This window comes from Diadema antillarum, unplaced genomic scaffold, assembly GCF_040938485.1.
Source record: "Diadema antillarum isolate AM-2024a unplaced genomic scaffold, OU_Dant_1.0 scf00000017, whole genome shotgun sequence".
Taxonomy (NCBI): domain Eukaryota; kingdom Metazoa; phylum Echinodermata; class Echinoidea; order Diadematoida; family Diadematidae; genus Diadema; species Diadema antillarum.
This window is the reverse complement of record NW_027270906.1, coordinates 5,568,666-5,588,026: the sequence shown is the minus strand read 5'-3', so window position 1 is coordinate 5,588,026 and position 19,361 is coordinate 5,568,666. Positions and strand designations below refer to the sequence as shown.

The window sequence follows — 19,361 nt, the reverse complement described above, 5'->3', positions numbered from 1 at the left end:
TTATATACGAACGTGATTTCTACATGGACGAATATGTAATACAAAATTGAAGAAAAAAAGTAAAATAGCAAAGTATTTTGTTTCGTGATCTTGTGGGGTTCGAACCAGCAACCTCACGTCTCTGAGACGTCGCCTTTAACCACTCGGTCATACGTCTCGGCGAGAAAATATGAGGAGCGTAAACTTTTGTATGTGAAAGATGAATCGGGAATCGTTTTGTCCACATTCCATTCTCATTTTCAGTTTTAAACTGCAAAATTGTCAACCTGATGAGGAGATTTCAAAAAATAAAATGCATGATTACTGCAGCTTATTGTCTCAGCTACAACATACTTAAGTTTCAGAGGAAATGAAGCAAAATCAGCTGAGATAGAGGTGCTTAAACGTTGTCAAGTCAATGCATGGTTTAAAAAAAATCACCTCCCATAGACATAACACGTAAACTTGTCCGATTTTGCATCTTTACCTTTAATCACAATTTAAGGTATGATGACGTCATCAAATTTCAAAACCATGACTTGGACTTAAAAGGCAAATGTTCAAAGTACAACATATCTGAATTTGGGATAATATTGAGCTTAAACAACAGAGATACGAGCAAATGAATGTCAGAAACAGTACCTCAAAAAAATTAATTCCACTTTTTTGATTTCAGATGATGATATGATGACGTCATAATGTATTTAGGGAAATATTGATACTTGAATCGTTATTTTCAATTCATATGCTTTTGTAATATGCAATAAAAACATAGGGTCACCTGACGTTTTAAAGAGCTATGGCGAAATAAACAAAGACATGTTTTTCGCTATATTTCCACATAGACGCGCACACGAAATTTCAACTTTGACGCCAGCGCATTCCTTTGTTATAGGTCGAAATTGATCGGAAATCAATGGATATTGTTACTTAATATATCAGGAATCCAAATCTGTCAAAAAATGTGCATTTTCATGTTGCTTACGCGCACTGCGCGCGGAAATGCGCGGACGGACGCGAACGCGCGGAACGCTTAAAATTGTCTGAAACTTCGAGATTTCCCATTGGGAAGTCGTTTTAAGCATTTAAAAACTTTGACGCGCGCTAATGCGCGCGTAATGATGTCCTGGGTAATAAGCATTAAAAAGTAAGATAGAGCGTGACCTGAACTTTATGTCCAACGAAAATGATACAGAAATGACCTTTAGTTATGAAGTTATGATCGATCATGTAACATGGTCCGAAAATCACAAAATGGCCCCTAGATGACGTCATAGATATGTTACTGTCATGAAAACCTTATTGTGGCTAGATATTGTCATGAGACATGTTGACTGAAAATGTCACGTTATTCCGTCATGTCAATGTTGAGATATTCACGACACAAAATGTGCCAGAAAGAAAGAAGAAAGATATGAAACTCGTCACGCTGACGAGTTAGGTGATACGCTTGGGGTCATCAGGTGTCGGTCATCTGTGATCGACAAAGAAAAGAATGTGATATAGGCACCTTGAAGTTATATTGAGCGTGAATGCAAAACCGTTTCTCTAACCACTCGGCCACGGGACATCCCCGGAAATGGTAAGGCAAAAAAGAAATGTATAGATATTACAGGGGGAAAAAGTCAATGCCCACTCAACAATCGTGGCCGCGTGAACATGTATTGCATTGCTAGACGGAAATGCGGCCTTGTAACGACGGATGTCGCTATGCCATTTCTGGCAACTTGGGAAAAATACGCGCCGTAGACATAAAGCCTATAATCGGCTGGTTTTGATACCTTGCCTTTAATCACAATTTTCAGTGTGATGACGTCATCAAAGTACAGAACAATGACATGGTCTTGAAAGACAATTGTTCAAAGTACAACACCTCCGTCGTCGTCATTACATACTATGATCGGTTTGACAAAGTCAGCCTGCAAAATTTTGCAGCAGTCGAAGCAATGTGGTCTCCAACACAAAAAAGAGGGATATGGTGTGTGTCTGTGTGTCTGTGTGTGTGTATAGGTGCGTTTATATACGAACGTGATTTCTACATGGACGAATATGTAATACAAAATTGAAGAAAAAAAGTAAAATAGCTAAGTATTTTGTTTCGTGATCTTGTGGGGTTCGAACCCGCAACCTCACGTCTCCGAGACGACGCCTTTAACCACTCGGCCATACGTCTCGGCGAGAAAATATGAGGAACGTAAACTTATGTATGTGAAAGCTGAATCGGGAATCGTTTTGTCCACATTCCATTCTCATTTTCAGTTTTAAACTGCAAAATTGTCAACCTGATGATGAGATTTCAAAAAATAAAATGCATGATTACTGAAGCTTATTGTCTCAGCTACAACATACTTAAGTTTCAGAGGAAATGAAGCAAAATCAGCTGAGATAAAGGTGCTTAAACGTTGTCAAGTCAATGCATGGTTTAAAAAAAAATCACCTCCCATAGACATAACACGTAAACTTGTCCGATTTTGCATCTTTACCTTTAATCACAATTTAAGGTATGATGACGTCATCAAATTTCAAAACCATGACTTGGACTTAAAAGGCAAATGTTCAAAGTACAACATATCTGAATTTGGGATAATATTGAGCTTAAACAACAGAGATACGAGCAAATGAATGTCAGAAACAGTACCTCAAAAAATTAATTCCACTTTTTTGATTTCAGATGATGATATGATGACGTCATAATGTATTTAGGGAAATATTGATACTTGAAACGTTATTTTCAATTCATATGCTTTTGTAATATGCAATAAAAACATAGGGTCACCTGACGTTTTAAAGAGCTATGGCGAAATAAACAAAGACATGTTTTTCGCTATATTTCCACATAGACGCGCACACGAAATTTCAACTTTGACGCCAGCGCATTCCTTTGTTATAGGTCGAAATTGATCGGAAATCAATGGATATTGTTACTTAATGTATCAGGAATTCAAATCTGTCAAAAAATGTGCATTTTCATGTTGCTTACGCGCACTGCGCGCGGAAATGCGCGGACGGACGCGAACGCGCGGAACGCTTAAAATTGTCTGAAACTTCGAGATTTCCCATTGGGAAGTCGTTTTAAGCATTTAAAAACTTTGACGCGCGCTAATGCGCGCGTTATGATGTCCTAGGTAATTAGCATTAAAAAGTAAGATAGAGTGTGACCTGAACTTTATGTCCAACGAAAATGATACAGAAATGACCTTTAGTTATGAAGTTATGATCGATCATGTAACATGGTCCGAAAATCACAAAATGGCGCCTAGATGACGTCATAGATATGTAACTGTCATGAAAACCTTATTGTGGCTAGATATTGTCATGAGACATGTTGACTGAAAATGTCATGTTATTCCGTCATGTCAATGTTGAGATATTCACGACACAAAATGTGCCAGAAAGAAAGAAGAATAAAAAGAAAGAAAGGAAGATTTTGACAAACACAATAGGTGATACGCTAAAAGCGTATCACCTAAAAATAAAGAGAGATTTTGACAATCACAATAGGTGATACGCTGATAGCGTATCACCTAATAAAGAGAGATTTTGACAATCACAATAGGTGATACGCTGATAGCGTATCACCTAAAAAGAAATAAAGAGAGATTTTGACAATCACAATAGGTGATACGCTGATAGCGTATCACCTAATAAAGAGAGATTTTGACAATCACAATAGGTGATACGCTGATAGCGTATCACCTAAAAACAAAACAAAACATCACAAAACAAGACAGAAAAGAAAAAGCTTGGCATCAATCACCTCTCCTCACTCCCGAAACACTCTCTCTACACCCCCCTATTCCCACCACCCCCCCCCCCAAGCCTTCCCTACTATCCATGCAGATCCTGTCTCCGCTGCCCCACAAATTCTCCTGATCCACCTTTCCCCGTCCCTACCACCTATTCCCATCCCTCTGACCCACCTCCTTACCGATCGACCAGCATATCCCCTGCACCCCACCTCCACAGTATGCACCTCCGCTCTCCACCCCCTTTTCTCACACTCCTCCCTCAACTCAGCATACCTATCCAGCTTCCTTTCCCTTGCCTCATCCATCCTTGTCTCCCATGGCACAGTCAGCTCCACCATTGCTAACCTGTGCACAGACCTAGCCACCAGCACCATGTCCGGCCGAAGGGCAGTTACTACCACCTCCTCTGGCACTGTACGGTTTCCCTCATCCACCCGCACCTCCCAATCATCCCCCGCTGCTAAGATTCCCCCACCATCATCCCTCTGACCCTTCCTTCTCACACTGCATCTCACACCCTCCTTCACAAACCGGATTCCCCTCACCCTAGGAGGCCCATTCTTCTTCCTTGCCTCCACTGCCACCCTCGCCACCTCCGCCATCTCCTTCAACACCTGGTTATGCCTCCATGTATAGGCCTGTAATAGACCTCTACATGCTGACAGAGTGTGCTCTAGTGAGCCCTTCGCCTTGTTGCAGACCCTGCATCCACCATCCTCCATAATGCCCCATCTCTGGAGATTTACTGGAGACGGCAAAACATCAAAGGTGGAACTGATCATGAAGCGCACAGCTCCAGAGGACATTGACCAAAGGTCATTCCATGACACCTTCCTCTGCTCCACCCCTTCCCATCGGGTCCATGCTCCCTGCACTCCCTGCTGTACAGCCTTGGCAAAGCGGTACTCCTCCTCCTTCTCCTTAACCGCCTCCACCACCAACTCCCTCCTACCCTTCCTGCCTTGCTTGCTGTACCATCTGACACCCTGATGAAACCCGACCCCTTTCCGACCCACCTGAACCGCACCCTGCATCTCCTTCCACTTTGCCATTGCCACTGCCTCGTCCGCAGCCTCCTCCGCCCTCCACTTCCTCCCTGTGCGGATCGGTGGCCTAACTCCTGCTATTACCTGGTCCTTTGACTCCCTCATCATCATCACTAGCCTAACCTTGCCAGCTTTGAACTCCTCCACCACTGACGTCATAGGCAATTGCAACCTGCCTGATCTGCAAAAGAATGCCAGATCTGTAAGCACAATGTACAATGTACAATGTACGTAGGCTATAGGCACTAAAACTACTACCACTACTAGTATTCAAGTCGCGCGTGCACGACCGTCGTACTGCGCTGTGGAGTCACCCGCAAACTTTACCCACGCTGCCACGTCACGTCTCGCATGCTAATAAGGGTCCTATTTCTGCAGATTTTTTTTTCATTTATTGTCGTGCGAACAACACATGGCAGCTTCGCAGCAACAACCAATAGTTGTATTAACAGCAATTTCTTAAGAATGGAGAAATTTCAAATCATATTAAAGCTGTAATTCAAGTCGAGAAAATCGGAAGTACACGTAAAATACAGTCGGTTGTGTGTGTAAATAGCATTAGTCACGTATCACGCGCGTACGAACGGAAGTGACTTTGCTACCGGACTATCCCATAATGCACCGTAAATGACGCTTAAATCAACATCCGGGTACTTTTTACGTCATTGGCGATAGCGAGAATTCCTCCACATCAGTACTCTTTTTCGTACCGTAAGACTTCGGAACGCGTGAACAGCTGGCTTTGTTGTACTCACCCCAGTCCTATACTGGCTGATGGTAATTTTTTTTTTTAAAGGCCTTGTCACGCCTTTCCGGGCAAGCCTTGAGTGCCACTTGTGAAGAACAATTTTTACTACCCGGAGGTCCCCGCAGACGACCCGCACATGACAGTACCTAGCACGTATCTCACTCGTAGTTGCCCGGAGGTGCGCACGCAAATCTTTTTACCCGCAACCATATTTAGGCCCTGTCACACCTTTCCGGGCATGCTACGGGGGCTTGTTGTCTGTGTGGGTTTTCCAGCATACCGGACAATTTCTGAAGACGGACAAGTCAGAGCATGTGTCTTACTTGCTGGACGCGTTCTACTTAAATTCTACTTGCGGGTATACTATGTGACTTATGTACCAGTCGCGTAGGTGCTGACAACTCAGTGAAGGAATACCTCTGAAGGAATGGCAGAAGTCCCACAGAATATCATTATCTTGGCTGCATACGGGGACTGCGAAGTACCTGCGTTGGAGTTGCCTGCGAGGTGCTGCCGCTAAAGCCCAGCTCACACCTTTGCGGTTTTAGCTGCGTATAGCTGCGTCAGTCGAACGCAGCCTTAAAGCAGCCTACGCAGCACTCCGCGGCAAAATATTTTGTAGCAGTCACATTGTTGCGTTGTAGCTCGTATATTTTGTACAAAATGGTTGCCTACGGTTGCCTTAGCTTGCTTTTCACCTCGCTCCATCTCGCTTTTGCTCGTAACAGTACGATTCAGTACGAAGATTGCTCGCCCCGTTGCGCGTGTACCTCGTTCGCCACTCGTTCGTTGCTCGCTGGCATCTCGCACTAGCTCGTAGCATCTCGCACTAGCTCGTAGCAGCTCGCATGAACTCGCTTCTCCTCGTTTCACTGCTCATCCACTCGACTGTTGCTCGTTCCGGCTCGTTCCGTTGCGTATCAGTTTGCCCTGCTGCGTATAAGCTCGTAGAGAGCTTCACTGGTATATAATTTTTGACATTTTACAGTTACGGGGGGGGGGGGGGCACAAGGACTTTTCGGTTCAAATTCTTCAAAAAGCACTAAATTTGGTACACGTGTTGCCAAAACCATACTATTTCAATTTTTGATGGGCGCCAAGAAGGGCGCCCTGAGGCCATATTGGCCAAATCCAATATGGCCGCCATCTGAAATTCAAAAGTCACTTCCATTGTTTAAAAAGGTAAACATTTCACAATAATTTTCAAAATCTGTATCATAGGTTTTCTGGGTCAATGAAATCGATTCTGAATGTTGTTTTCATGGTCTGAAGTCAACTTTTCCTTATAGGGTCACCCTTAATGTCGCTTTGGGTCAGGACATTATTTTCACTACAGGTTATTTCAAAATGGCTTGCTTACGGTCACTATAACAGGAATGACAACCTTGCTCATTACCTGCAGTTGTTGAGGACTGAACATAGCATATTACTGTGTTAAAAAAGTCACTTTTCAGCAATATACATTGTGTGGTAATACAATTCTGAGAGAAAAAAAGATTTTCCACAAAACCTACAATAACAGCGGGAAACTCAGTTTGAGGTGTTTTTAAAAACTGATAATTTTGAATCTGATGTTGCTGAAAGCATACAATCATTCCAAAAGCTTCATGATTTAATAAGCATAATATTGTGTTTCTTAGTCAACTAAGTGAATTTTAATTAAATCTGACTAGATTTTGTATGAACAGATGTATACGCAGTCATAGCGAGCTAAAGCGAGCAGCATCGAACAGGATCGAGGAGGAACGAGGTAAGGCGAGGATGAACGAGGGGGAGCGAGCGACGGACGAGCTAGATTCGCAATGAAGCGAGTTACATCCGCAACGGTCCTTGCTAATGCAAGCAGAGTACTAGGAGTAGAGTGAGGTGATGCGAGGTAAAGCGAGGTAACGCGAACTAAAGCGAGGTAAGTCGAGGTGAAGCGAGCAGGTATCGTAACCATACGCAGTGAAACGCAGTTCAAAGTAAAGCTGCGTTGGCCTGCGTTAAGCAGCTCGTTGTCGCTCGCCCTTGCTCGTCCTTGCTCGCATTAGCTGGTTGTCCCTCGTCTTAGCTCGTATGGATTTTGATCTTGCGTTCAGTTGCGGATGTTCGAAAAAAATTCAAACTAGCGAGCTAGAACGCAAAGCCTCTGCGTTAGTCTGCGTATTCACCTCGTATTAGCTCGTTTCATTGCGTAGTGCTGCGTTGGGCTGCGTTAGACTGCGTTCGGGCAATACGCAGCTGAACGCAAGCTCGAAACGCAAAGGTGTGAGCTAGGCTTAAGGGCCTCCTACTGGCGTTCTGCGTGGACCTCTCCAGGCATCCTCGCGACTCACCCGGAAAAAGTTTTGGTCATGCTCAAAACTTGGCTGCGGTTAAATGGGACTTGAATGCGCACCTCCGGGCAACTACAGTCGAGATACGCGCTAGGTACTGTCAGGTGCGGAGCAACTGCGGAGAGCCCGGGTAGAAAATTTGTTTCCCCGCAAGTCAAGCCGCAAAACTTCCTCAGATACGGTATGACAAGGCCTTGAGCATGCGCAAAACTTGTTCCGAGTGAGTCGTCGGGGTTCGCTCGCAGAGATATACGCAGAACACCAGTAGGAGACCCTCTCAAGCAACTCCAACGCAGGTACTTCTCAGTACCTGTAAGTCGCTCGTAATACAAAACGGATCGGTTCAGAGCTCTCAGGCAAGTCACATGGAATACACGCAAGTAGAAGATAAGTAGCACGCGTGTAGTAGGTAAGAAACAAGTGCGAAACTCGCAAACATTCTTGTCCGCCAGCGTGGGGGGGGGGGGGGGGGATTCTCCTGCGTGCTGGAAAATCCCTCCTCGCAACAAGTCCGAGTAGCTTGCCCCGAAAGGTGTGACACGGCCTTTATGTTAGTGCTTGTATGTTCACCCTTTAGGCTTCCCATGTCTCTTCCGAGGACTCGCATGCCGAGTTGTTGTTGTTGTCTTTTTCAGCTTTATTCAATTCGTATTATTACACTATATTGTCAACATTGCTAAATCAACTGTTCTTACGTCTGCAGAATGTGGTTGTCTGTTTATCATTGATAAGCAAGTTTGTGCATGCTCAGAACAGGCTTTTTTTTCCTTTCTCTGAATGTCTGCGTCACGAAAATCTAAAGTTCCATAATATCTGATAGGGATACTTACTGGTGGTATGTGAAGGAAAATCTCTATTCTGTATTCAAGTCAAATCTTATATGAGTGACACAAGATGAGTGGAACAAAAACCTTCATTGCAATGAACAAAATGAATACGAAGTTAAAGGAATTTTTAAAGTTGAACATACCTCTGTGAAACTACTGATCAAAAACACAACTTTGGCATTAAAATGATGAACAACTCAATAGGTAAAGTTTACTACAATTGTAATTAAACCTCAGAAACTACATATCTATGGTTGATGCTGTATCTGTGTAATGAATATATTTCTTTCTATTCTTTGTAAGCATTTAATGAGGGAATGTTAGCACGGTTAGAAAAAAAAAAAGATCTTATGAGCCCTCCCTTGGTCATTTCATCCTGTTTGTTCCTGTCGCAAAATTTTACCAGCCTCTTATTAATTGCTAAATCTATATCAAACCGAAATCGTAAATTGGCTCCACATTTCACAAGATGAAAGTTTCCTGTTTCACTCTCAAATCTGCATTTTTTCTTTTATATTTCTTTGTGAATCTGTGCAGCATCAATAAAGACACCTAGTTTCATCTACAATGTTTTCCCAGTATATGAGATGCAATAATATTCAGAGTTGCCACTTTGCTAACAAGAGCATAGTTTCTGCAGCAAAATTCCAAGGAACTTGGTGGGTCTAATAAGATGGCACGACGAACACAAAAGTTTATCTACAGTTTCCATCGTGTGCCACAGGTTAAAGCCCCTTGCCAGCATTTGCAGATGAAAAATAAAACAAAACAAAACTAACAGTTTCAGTGCCTCGGCATAGTTCTACACAGTGAGTAGGGATAAAAATAACCAACATGAAAATGTTAATCAGTATAGTCTTTGTTAAGTATTGTTGAATATATAAAATGTGAGCAATTTAATTTTATCAAAAACCGTTTCACGAATAAACCATCACCAAGACAGTTTATTGAGAAAACTAGAGATATCTCTTTATATTTGCAGCTTTATTGCTAAATTTTTGTAAGGTAGGGTGTTTTGTGATACAAATTACTGAACTATACTTATGCATTACATGTGCTAATGCATACATTTTTTTTTTAATTTAATCACTGCTCCCAATGTTAAATAGTGGCTTTAATAAGAGACAATAATACTCAGGAAAGTCTGCTGGAAGTACTGTCTAAACTCCCAGCAGAAAATTTGAAGAATGAGAGGAAAAGAGTCCACTACACCAAGAAACAAACACAAAAGCTGTCAAGAAGTCCAGATGAAATGCTGAATCCCACAGCCAAAATAATCATCCCCATGCCAAAATAAAGATATTACCATGAGAAGTTAAGATGCTCAATGTTCTACATCAACAATGATTTTAATCAAATGTACCATGTATCATCTTGACACATAAAAAGAACATGAAAAAATGTGAATGTGTTGGACTGAGAATATGGCTTATCTGAATTACACAAATTTAAGATTAAAGTATGTGTGTTAAATCAAGAATTGCATGAAGATTAGAGGAATTAAATCATTAAAAAACAAACAGACAATGAGAATGGCACAGTTTTACAAGAATTGAAAAATAAAAAAGAATGATTTTTGCCACTCTTATACAAAAACTAAAACAACCATAAATAACCTACAGCCCTTAAAGGCACACATCTGATTTGTGGGATTATTAGATGATGGGCACATTCGAATCCATTGGATGTGTTTGCAGGCACAAAATAATGAGGGGCTCGTTATTCATTTTATATAAGATAAGAGGGAGGGGATTTTTAGTAATACACAGCCTCAAAGTAATATGATAAGAATAGGTTCTCTTCAAAGAGAAATTTGGCTGATTTTAGATCAAAATGAGTGCATTAGTAATTGATATACGATGTAAGTTGATCATGTGGAATGGCAAATGTGAAAAAATAAACTGTTCGGATTTGCTAAAGGCCACCCAAGAACCCTAAAATATACCAACACAGATGTACATTGTATTATGTAAAGGACTAGTGTTATTATCTTTTTTTTAACCATCTTTTACCGTATGGGGAAAAATTCATTTGTTTGGTCTCAAGCATTTTCCTTTATACCAGGGAGGTGACACCTCCCTGTTTATACCCATTCTCATGTCTACCTACCTTGTTGCTTTGTGAAAGTTAGAAGAAAGGAGAACAAGATGGGGGAAATTTCAAATATTTTCCAGCTGCCCCAAACAATGGCTCTAACTTCAATAAAATGTAGTAACATTATTGTCAATAGAGAATAAAATGATGTCGGCAGAAGATAAAGAAATACATGGCGTAGGCCTGTTATCTCAATGCTCCATATTCCCTTGTTGTCAGATAATAGCAAACTTTAGATCTATGACAAGAAGTGAATGCTAAGACGATGCTATTAGGCAAAAAAATGGTGTTCTGCACATGCGCGCGAGAGCTGCTTTCATTGTCCACGCAGGAAGCTGTGTCGTCTTAGCGTTTGGATGGCAGATCTAAACTCGCTAATACATTTAACAACACTCATGTGTACATTTCATACAACGGTTTAGGAGTTGTATTTCAAACATAAATTCCCATTAAACAGCCAAACATTTTTTTTTTAAATGTTGAATTACAAATGGGTTGACTGCAAAATGATTCTAGAATGACAATAAATGACATATCCAAATAATAGGCAAAATGGGAAAAGATACTGTCTATTCATGCGGGTATATCACGAGAGGAGAATGTGGACCATCCAAACCCTCTGACTTAAAGGGATCGTACAGTTTTGGTTGAGATCTAATTTCGGGTTTCTAACATTTTTTTTTTTGGTGGGGTGAAATAATGAGAAACCTCTTTTGGAATATGAAAGAGCGTGTAATTCTATGAGGAATTCAACATTTATTTGATGAAAATTGGTTTTAAAATGGCTGAGATATCTAAAAAGAGCAATTCTAATAAAGTGTGGGAACCACACTTTATCACGATCGCTTTGATTTACTTTGTTTTTGGATGTTTCAGTGATTCCAAACCCGATTTTCATCAATTAAACTTTAGAATTCCTCATAAAATGGTATCCTTCGTGTTATATCATAAGTGTTTTCTTGGTATCTCGCAAAAAGTTAAAAGCCCAATTCTCATCTCCACCAATACTGTACCATCCCTTTAATCTGGCTGAAGTCATAAAGATGAGGAAAATGAAATGACCATCCTGCATCACTAGAGCAGATACTGTATACGCCATATATTTCATGGCGTTTTCATTTTCATGAGATGTTCAAGTGTAGTAATATCCTTGTAATCAACAACTTGGCAAAATGTTGCCTTGGAGTAAAACAGAAATGCAAAGCATAATACAAGGTAGAGAAAATACATCTGATGGTTAGTTTCCTCTTGAGATGGGATAATACGGATTTCTCAATCCCTCCTGTGGCTCTCTATTGCAAATTTAACTGCTTTCAAGATACTGTTATACAAGTCTTGAACGCTCCAAACAATCTCATCGGGACTACCACATGACTATCGCGTGAATTTGAATGCACGAGTAGGAATTGCAATGTTTGCATTTGGAAATTGAACGCCCAATGTGAATTTGATTGGACGAAAACGAAATAGAACGCCCATAAATAAAACTGATCGCTTGGATTCTGAATTTGATTACCCGAATATTTTCGCGTGCGTGCGCTATGTGAATTTGAATGCACATTAATGAAATGGAATGACAAAAGTTTGAAATTGACCGGAAAACCTACTTGCTGGGTCGCTTTTCAAAAGAATTCACATACCTGTGGTCTTGTAGTATCATGGCTGTTCGTTTTATTTTTTTTTTCTGTGGGTTTTTTACGCAAGGTCTATGCATGCTAACCGTGATGTTACATCTTACATTGGTTGTTATACATTTGCATATTTCACTCAGACATGTTACTGTTTGCCTCCGATGTCTACATTTTCATTTAAAAAGTTAGAAATCAATGAATCACAGCAGTACAAAATCAAATAAGTCAAGGCCATGTTATAGACTCGGTGTTACAATGCATGTTTTAAATTTCCAAAACGTTGATTTTTGTGTTGATTGCGCAGCTCGTGTAAGTCTAAATTTGATTATGTTAGTTTATGTTGTGATTAAAGGAGAACTTCGGATGATTTTCAGACTTTTGCCAAATTGGTTATACTAGATGCAGAGTTGCAGATTTTATATAGAGTAGGATAAAGAATACGAATGTTTTAAAATTTATAACAAATCAGGCGTTTTCACATCAGCCCGATTATAATCCAAGCTCGAGATATTTTTTTTTTTTTGCGATCGCAAATTAGCGCGCTATTTCATTTCCTATTCACATCAACCCGAAGAGAATTAGCCCGAAATTTTTTCGAGCTAATTCGACAGCTGAGCATGCGCAAACAGTGTCGGGTATACCAGTAGAGCGCACGCTTTCGGGTCACACACGCTAGGCATGATGGGATGCATCGCGCTAATTTCTTGAGGCGATTTCACATTATCAAATAGCGCGCTAGTTCGCTATGTTATCCCGCTATTTCAGAAATTTCCCGAGTTGGACTCGATACAATTTCCCGAGTTGGACTCGAGAAATTTTCTCGATCAGAGCGATACAATTAGCGCGGTAATTTGTGTTGACATTATCAAATAGCACGCTATTTCGTGATCGGGTCAATTTCCCAAGTAAGAAAATAGCGCGCTATTTCGAAACATCGGGCTGATGTGAAAACGCGTAGTGATCAAGGTTGATGAGACAACAGCCTCACAAGCATTAGGCCTACTGAGTGCTTATGGAAGGAAGAAATTCTACACAGACGAACTCGTTTAAACAGTGGTATTGTATTACATTGTATTATATTTCTATAGTACTGGAATAAATGGGATTCCTATGTCATTATCTTTGTTCAGTGTACTTTATTTCGGATTGTCAGACGATTGGTTTAACAGCTAAAAAAACACAGTAATTTTCACAAATCTATTGGGGCCTATATATGGCACTACCGATAATGTGCTGCATATTGTGAAAGTAGGAAAAGCGCCTGGGATTCCATTTGAAGATGCTGTTGTTTCAATGCTAAGCATCAGAAAATACAAAGTACATTCATATCCAAGTCTTTCCTTCCCTTTCTTTTTTTAATTTTTAGTAGTATGTAATGATCATTATACATTATGACGTCATTTGAGGCATGTTTTGGACTGTAATTCTTTCCCGTTTAGACATGACTCATGGAGCCATACATACTGGTGGCGGAAAGGTGTGATCTACGAGCCGGCCTTACCCATCGTGGGTAACACCGTATTATTTATGGTACATCCAATTACTAAACTCCTCAAAAAAAGTTCTGCAAGTCCAATTTGATGTATTGTATTTCTCTTAAAACTACATCATTTCACTCAAATGTGACATCATAAGAAAGCCTGATTAATTTTCTTCACAACGACAAATGACTTGTTTACATTATGCATTCCTGGAATGCACGGTATGACTTAGTACTGTATGAGGAAAGGTCAAGTAATGTGAAATGTTGCAAAATGGAGCAAACATGTTGTGTCAAAAGTATAGTTCCCATTTGCCTTGTCGTTTCAGGGATGGAATGTTCTTGAAAAGAATGCATTGTGAGATTATCATTAGATTCCAGGCTTCATCCATGAATTAAAAGCTACAGTAGTATCACAAAGGTTGTCCAAAAAGTCATCTAATGTCTAGGAAATTGGAGTTTTTGAAAGTGCTCTCATTACAGCATTGCTTATTCCTGTGCCTTTTTTCATCAAAACTGTACAATATCAATAGCAGAATCTTTAGATATTATTACAATATAGTGTATATCAAGTATTACTCTTTCGTTCATTTTGTTGCGTTATGGATAGCCTTCTTGTTTATGTAAATTCCAAATCATTTCAACAGCAACAAAAATACAAGAACCTTCGTGCAAACTTTGAATTTATCGGAAAACTGGCCTGATTTTGTTCTTCGCAGGGTCTTCGTAAGACATTGGACATCTTGAGGGCAAAACACGGTCGAGTATATGGGTAAGTATCATGATTAACGTGAACAGTTAGTCAGAGCCCCATTGTGAATCAGTTTTTCCGATGAGGATAATGATTTTGACGATTGTTTAACTATTTTACATTGAACTAGTAATACACTGATGCTGCAGTATACTAGGTTCCTACTACTTGTCTATAGAACTGCTACTACTACAACAAGTATTAACCATGATAGTAGGAGTAATAATGATAATAATAATACTAATAATGATAATAATAATAATGATGATGATAATAATAATAATAATAATAATAATGATAATAATAATGATAATAATATTGATAATAATAATAGGTTTTCACGGTTAATTTCATACTTTCCTCATTCCAATTCATGAATTGTGTGCATTCACATTCACACAACACACGCACTCGAAAATTTTCGGTCATTCAAATTCAAAATCCGAGCGATCAACTTCATTTATGGGAGTTCTATTTCGTTTTCGTCAAATCAAATTCATGCTTGGGCGTTCAAGTTCCATATGCGAGCATTGCATTTCCTACGGCGTGCATCCAAATTCACGCGATAGTCATGTGATAGTCCCGAAGAGCTTGATTGGAGCGTTCAGTTTCATTTTAGGGGATGAAGTTCCTGCATTGTATAATCGATTTAACGAGGAAATTGAGTATTGACTCCTTTTTTTTAAAGAAAGGAGAAAGGCATACACAACTCATAAAGGTTAAGGTATAATGTAATTATGATTGCGTAAAGGTTCTACTTTGTTCTGTGTTTACGTATTCTTTTTTTTTTTCATCCAAACAACACATCGGAATAATTACACTATATGCAAGCCTTCAGGAAGGAGAGATCAAGATAAGTCAAATGAATTGAATACATTTTTTTTTTTTTTTTGCCAACGTTGGTAGTGATGTGGTTGCAAATATTCCAAGTGTTCATGACACTCTACAAGATTCTGACAATGTGTATGAACCGGTTGATTCGTTCTCATTGCAACTTGTCACTTATGAAGAGGAGTTTAAAGTAATTCGTGGTATACGAAGAATAAGAAATTATCAGGACTTGATGGTATTTATATATATATAATATGTTGAAAATAGCTGCTGTTATAGCCTGTTATAGCGTCTCCTAAACTACCGTCCCATTTTTATTTTGTGTCCTTATTCTAAAATCATTGAAAAAATCGTTCATAAGCAACTATTCCGTTATATAAGATCGGGCTTTAGAGAAAGCAGTGGACTACCACTTCATTGTTAAAAGTGACGAATGACTGGTTACACGCTATTGACAGAGCCAAGTTCACTGGGGCGGTTTTCATTGGCATGAAAAAGGCGTTTGACACCGTGGAGCATTGCACTATGATAAAGAAGCTATACTCAATTGGTGTTTCCGATATGAAAGCCTTCGCTGGTTTGAGAATTACTTGTTTGGTCGCCGAATATGTACATACTTTTGGAATGCAATGTCGAATCCCCAGGAAGTATGTTACGGAGTACCACAATGCAGATGCACTTTATGATTCTGCTCATAAGAAGTATACTGATCGATTTCAGAAATTACAGAACAGAGCGGGGAGAATGATCCTGAGTCAGTCCGTAAATGCATACTCATGTATTTCGAATCATGTTATTCATCAGAAACTAAATTGGGAATCCTTAAAAATACGCCGTTCAAAGCATATTTTGCTTATGGTATTCAAAACTCTTAAGGCATGTAGTTTCAGCGCTCCCTATTTATTGGAGCGGTTTGACTTTGTATCTCATCAATATCCTTTAGCCTCTTATGGAAGGCTATCGTTGTCAAAGCCTAGAACAGATTATTGTTAACGCATGTTCGCCTATCGTGAGGCATCCATGTACAACAATGTTCCCTTCGATATATTCCCACCATCATGTAATTCTCTTTAGAGAGCAATACATAATTATGTTCTACACTGGATGTTATAATTTGTGATCAGGTATCCCTGTTTTATGTTAATGATTATGTTATATGGGGAGGGCTGTGGGTAAGGGAGGGGGTATATTTGGCAGTCGGGATGGGAGGGGTAACATTTTCCCAATTTTTTTGTAATGTTGTTGTAGTTGATGTCCTAATGTTTCGATATTTTGTTCGTATGATATTATCATATGTAAGTGAGTGTGTGTATAATTAGTTTCATTGTATGGAGTTTAAATTAATGTGATTATTTAATTCATTGTATGGAGTTTAAATTAATTTGATTATTTAATCTAATCATATTCCTTGATGATACTGCATGCTGACAACCGTATACGCCCCAACACTAACCACAATAACAATGCATTAGTTTAAAAACAAACGGACACACAATGAATACACAAAGTCCCGCAAAAGTAAACCAATAAGGTAGCAAAAACAAAACAAAACAAAACAGCAACAACAAACAAGATGTTATCAGCTTCAATGTGGTTGTATAGTCATTTTTTTTCCGAAGGTGCCAGTCAACCTTCCCTATTAGGCTCGTCTGTAGGCCTTAACAGTGCCTAAAATATGCCTGTATATACCTTCTCGTGAAGCCCGAGTTCAAATTATAGAATTAACAGATAGACCTATACTGCAAAATAAATAATCTTCATCATAAATCCCAATATATTCAAAGCTAAATGAAAAAGATACGCATACACGGCCCCAGAGTAACTATATAAATTCATGACTTCTTTTAAATTGAATGCAGTTATTTGGAACATGGTTGCCTATTCACGAATTTGAATGACCGACGAGATTCCATCTCCAGCTCGTGATGAATTTGAATGCTCATTGCTAAAATGGATCCTCCTATCGTACATTTGAATGCTCCTATCTTAAATTTGAATGCCCCTATCTTAAATTTGAATGCTTCCATAATGAATTTGAATGCTCCGATAGTGAATTCGAATGACCGGATTTGAATTTGATTGCTGATTCAGTGCTGCGAGCGTGGAATGCGTGAAATCGAATGCTCGGAACCCAAACATCGAGGAGGGGAATGATGGCCTGTACAATCATCCCACCCCTGAAATATGAAAAAAAAAATGGGAGAAGCAGAAATGTGATTGTATCAATTTCGGCATATTGTATGACGTTCTTACGCCCACCTTCAGAAAGCTAACAGAGCTCAACAGTATTTTATCTTTTAGGATATGTATACATAAATTTCTTAAAGGGGATGGCTAGTAACTGATCAGTGGGAATCAGTGGGAATGCTGGAGGATGAGTGTTCCAATCCTTGTGGGATTCATTTAAGAGTACATTATATATCTATTGTTGTGTGAAAATTATTTGCTTCAGAATGGTCTCATATTCAAGTAATGTGCAGTTTAATGTTTCCAGGTTAGCGTGCCTGGTCAGTGACGGGGCATTAATCTGCACATAACTTGAATATGAGACCGTTCTGGAGCAAATAATTTTCACACAACAGTAGATATATAATGTACTCTTAAATAAATCCAACAAGGATTGGAACAATCACCCCTCAGCATTCCCACAGATTCCCACTGATCGGTTACTAGCCATCCCCTTTAAGCTCTCACTCACTTCGGTCGCTTTCTCTCGCGTTGGAAGGGGATAGCCCCTCCCACACTCTCCCAAGTTCGGTCCTTTTCCAAGAGACATAGTATACTTTTAGATTGACGGACTTCCAAAAGTGTTGCATCTAAAAAGATTTCCATCTGAATTCTAAAAATGCACAGGCTTCTTCGTATGCAGGGGCGTCAACCCTGGAGGACGGGGGTGGGGAGGGGGCAAACATCAACTTTTCCCAAAATCCCGAAATTAATGTGCACCAGATCGCTTAATTTCTGGTCTGAAAATCTTCCTCGTGTGGGAGTGGGGATACCCCACCCCCCTCCCCGCTCGGGTGCTCCGCTCCCTCGCATAGATATTCCAACTCCAAGTCCCCCCCCCCCCCCCGTACCCCAATCGTGGAAAACGGATCGACACCCCTGTCCTTCTCATAACGATCTCTCTTTCTGTCTCTCCGGTCTCTCGCACATATTACATTAAAACGCAATGATGCCCCTGGGGATGATTGTTTTAACTGACTTAGAGAAAGAAAATTGAGAAACACAATAGCTAGAAGGAAATATATTTACTACATTATTACATTCAAAGAAATGCATATCCATATTACCATTTTTAGAGATTTCACTTGCGTATTATGCTCTGGGCGACGCTATTATACGTTTTTGAAACTGGGGGGGGGGGGGTGTCAAAATTGTCCGTCAACAAAAAAAAGAACAAAAACAAACAAACAAACAAACAAAAGAAAAGAGAGAAAAAAATCCTTCATATTTTTTAGGTATGATTTTCCGCCGAAAGTCGGCTAACAAGCGAAAACAAAACAAAAGAAAGAACAAAAAGTCTTCGTAGTTTGCTGCCACTTCCCTTCCACCTAATATTATACGCAAAAAAGGTGAGGGACGCAAGCATTCCAGCCCTGTAAAGTGTGTGTGTGGGGGGGGGGGGGGGGGGGGGGGGGGGCAGCCACCACCAAGCTTCTCTCCCCTCCCCAAGCCTCCAGCCCCCACCCCCGCACTGTTGCGCCGGTCCTGTTATAGGCTTGTAATCGTGACTGTGACTATGGCCGATCACCCCCCCCCCCCCCCCCTCCCCCTTGATACGGATTTACGCCGTTGGAACTTGAATGCAAAAGTATGAAATTGATCGGGAAATTCTATAATAATGATTAGAGGAATTGAAAGAGTGTGATGTAAGATGTAAGAAAGATGACTTACAATAAAAGAA

General features: G+C 40.1%; 1 protein-coding gene across 1 annotated transcript in view; it reads left to right on the top strand.

Annotated features, from left to right (window-relative positions):
- Positions 1 to 19,361, top strand: part of LOC139725958 (cytochrome P450 3A14-like) — a 52,800-nt gene that overhangs the window by 13,507 nt on the left and 19,932 nt on the right. The window contains exons 2-3 of the mRNA XM_071637044.1: positions 13,832 to 13,922; positions 14,592 to 14,644. Coding sequence (XP_071493145.1) covers positions 13,832 to 13,922; positions 14,592 to 14,644 — 144 coding nt within the window. The remainder of the gene's footprint in view (positions 1 to 13,831; positions 13,923 to 14,591; positions 14,645 to 19,361) is intronic.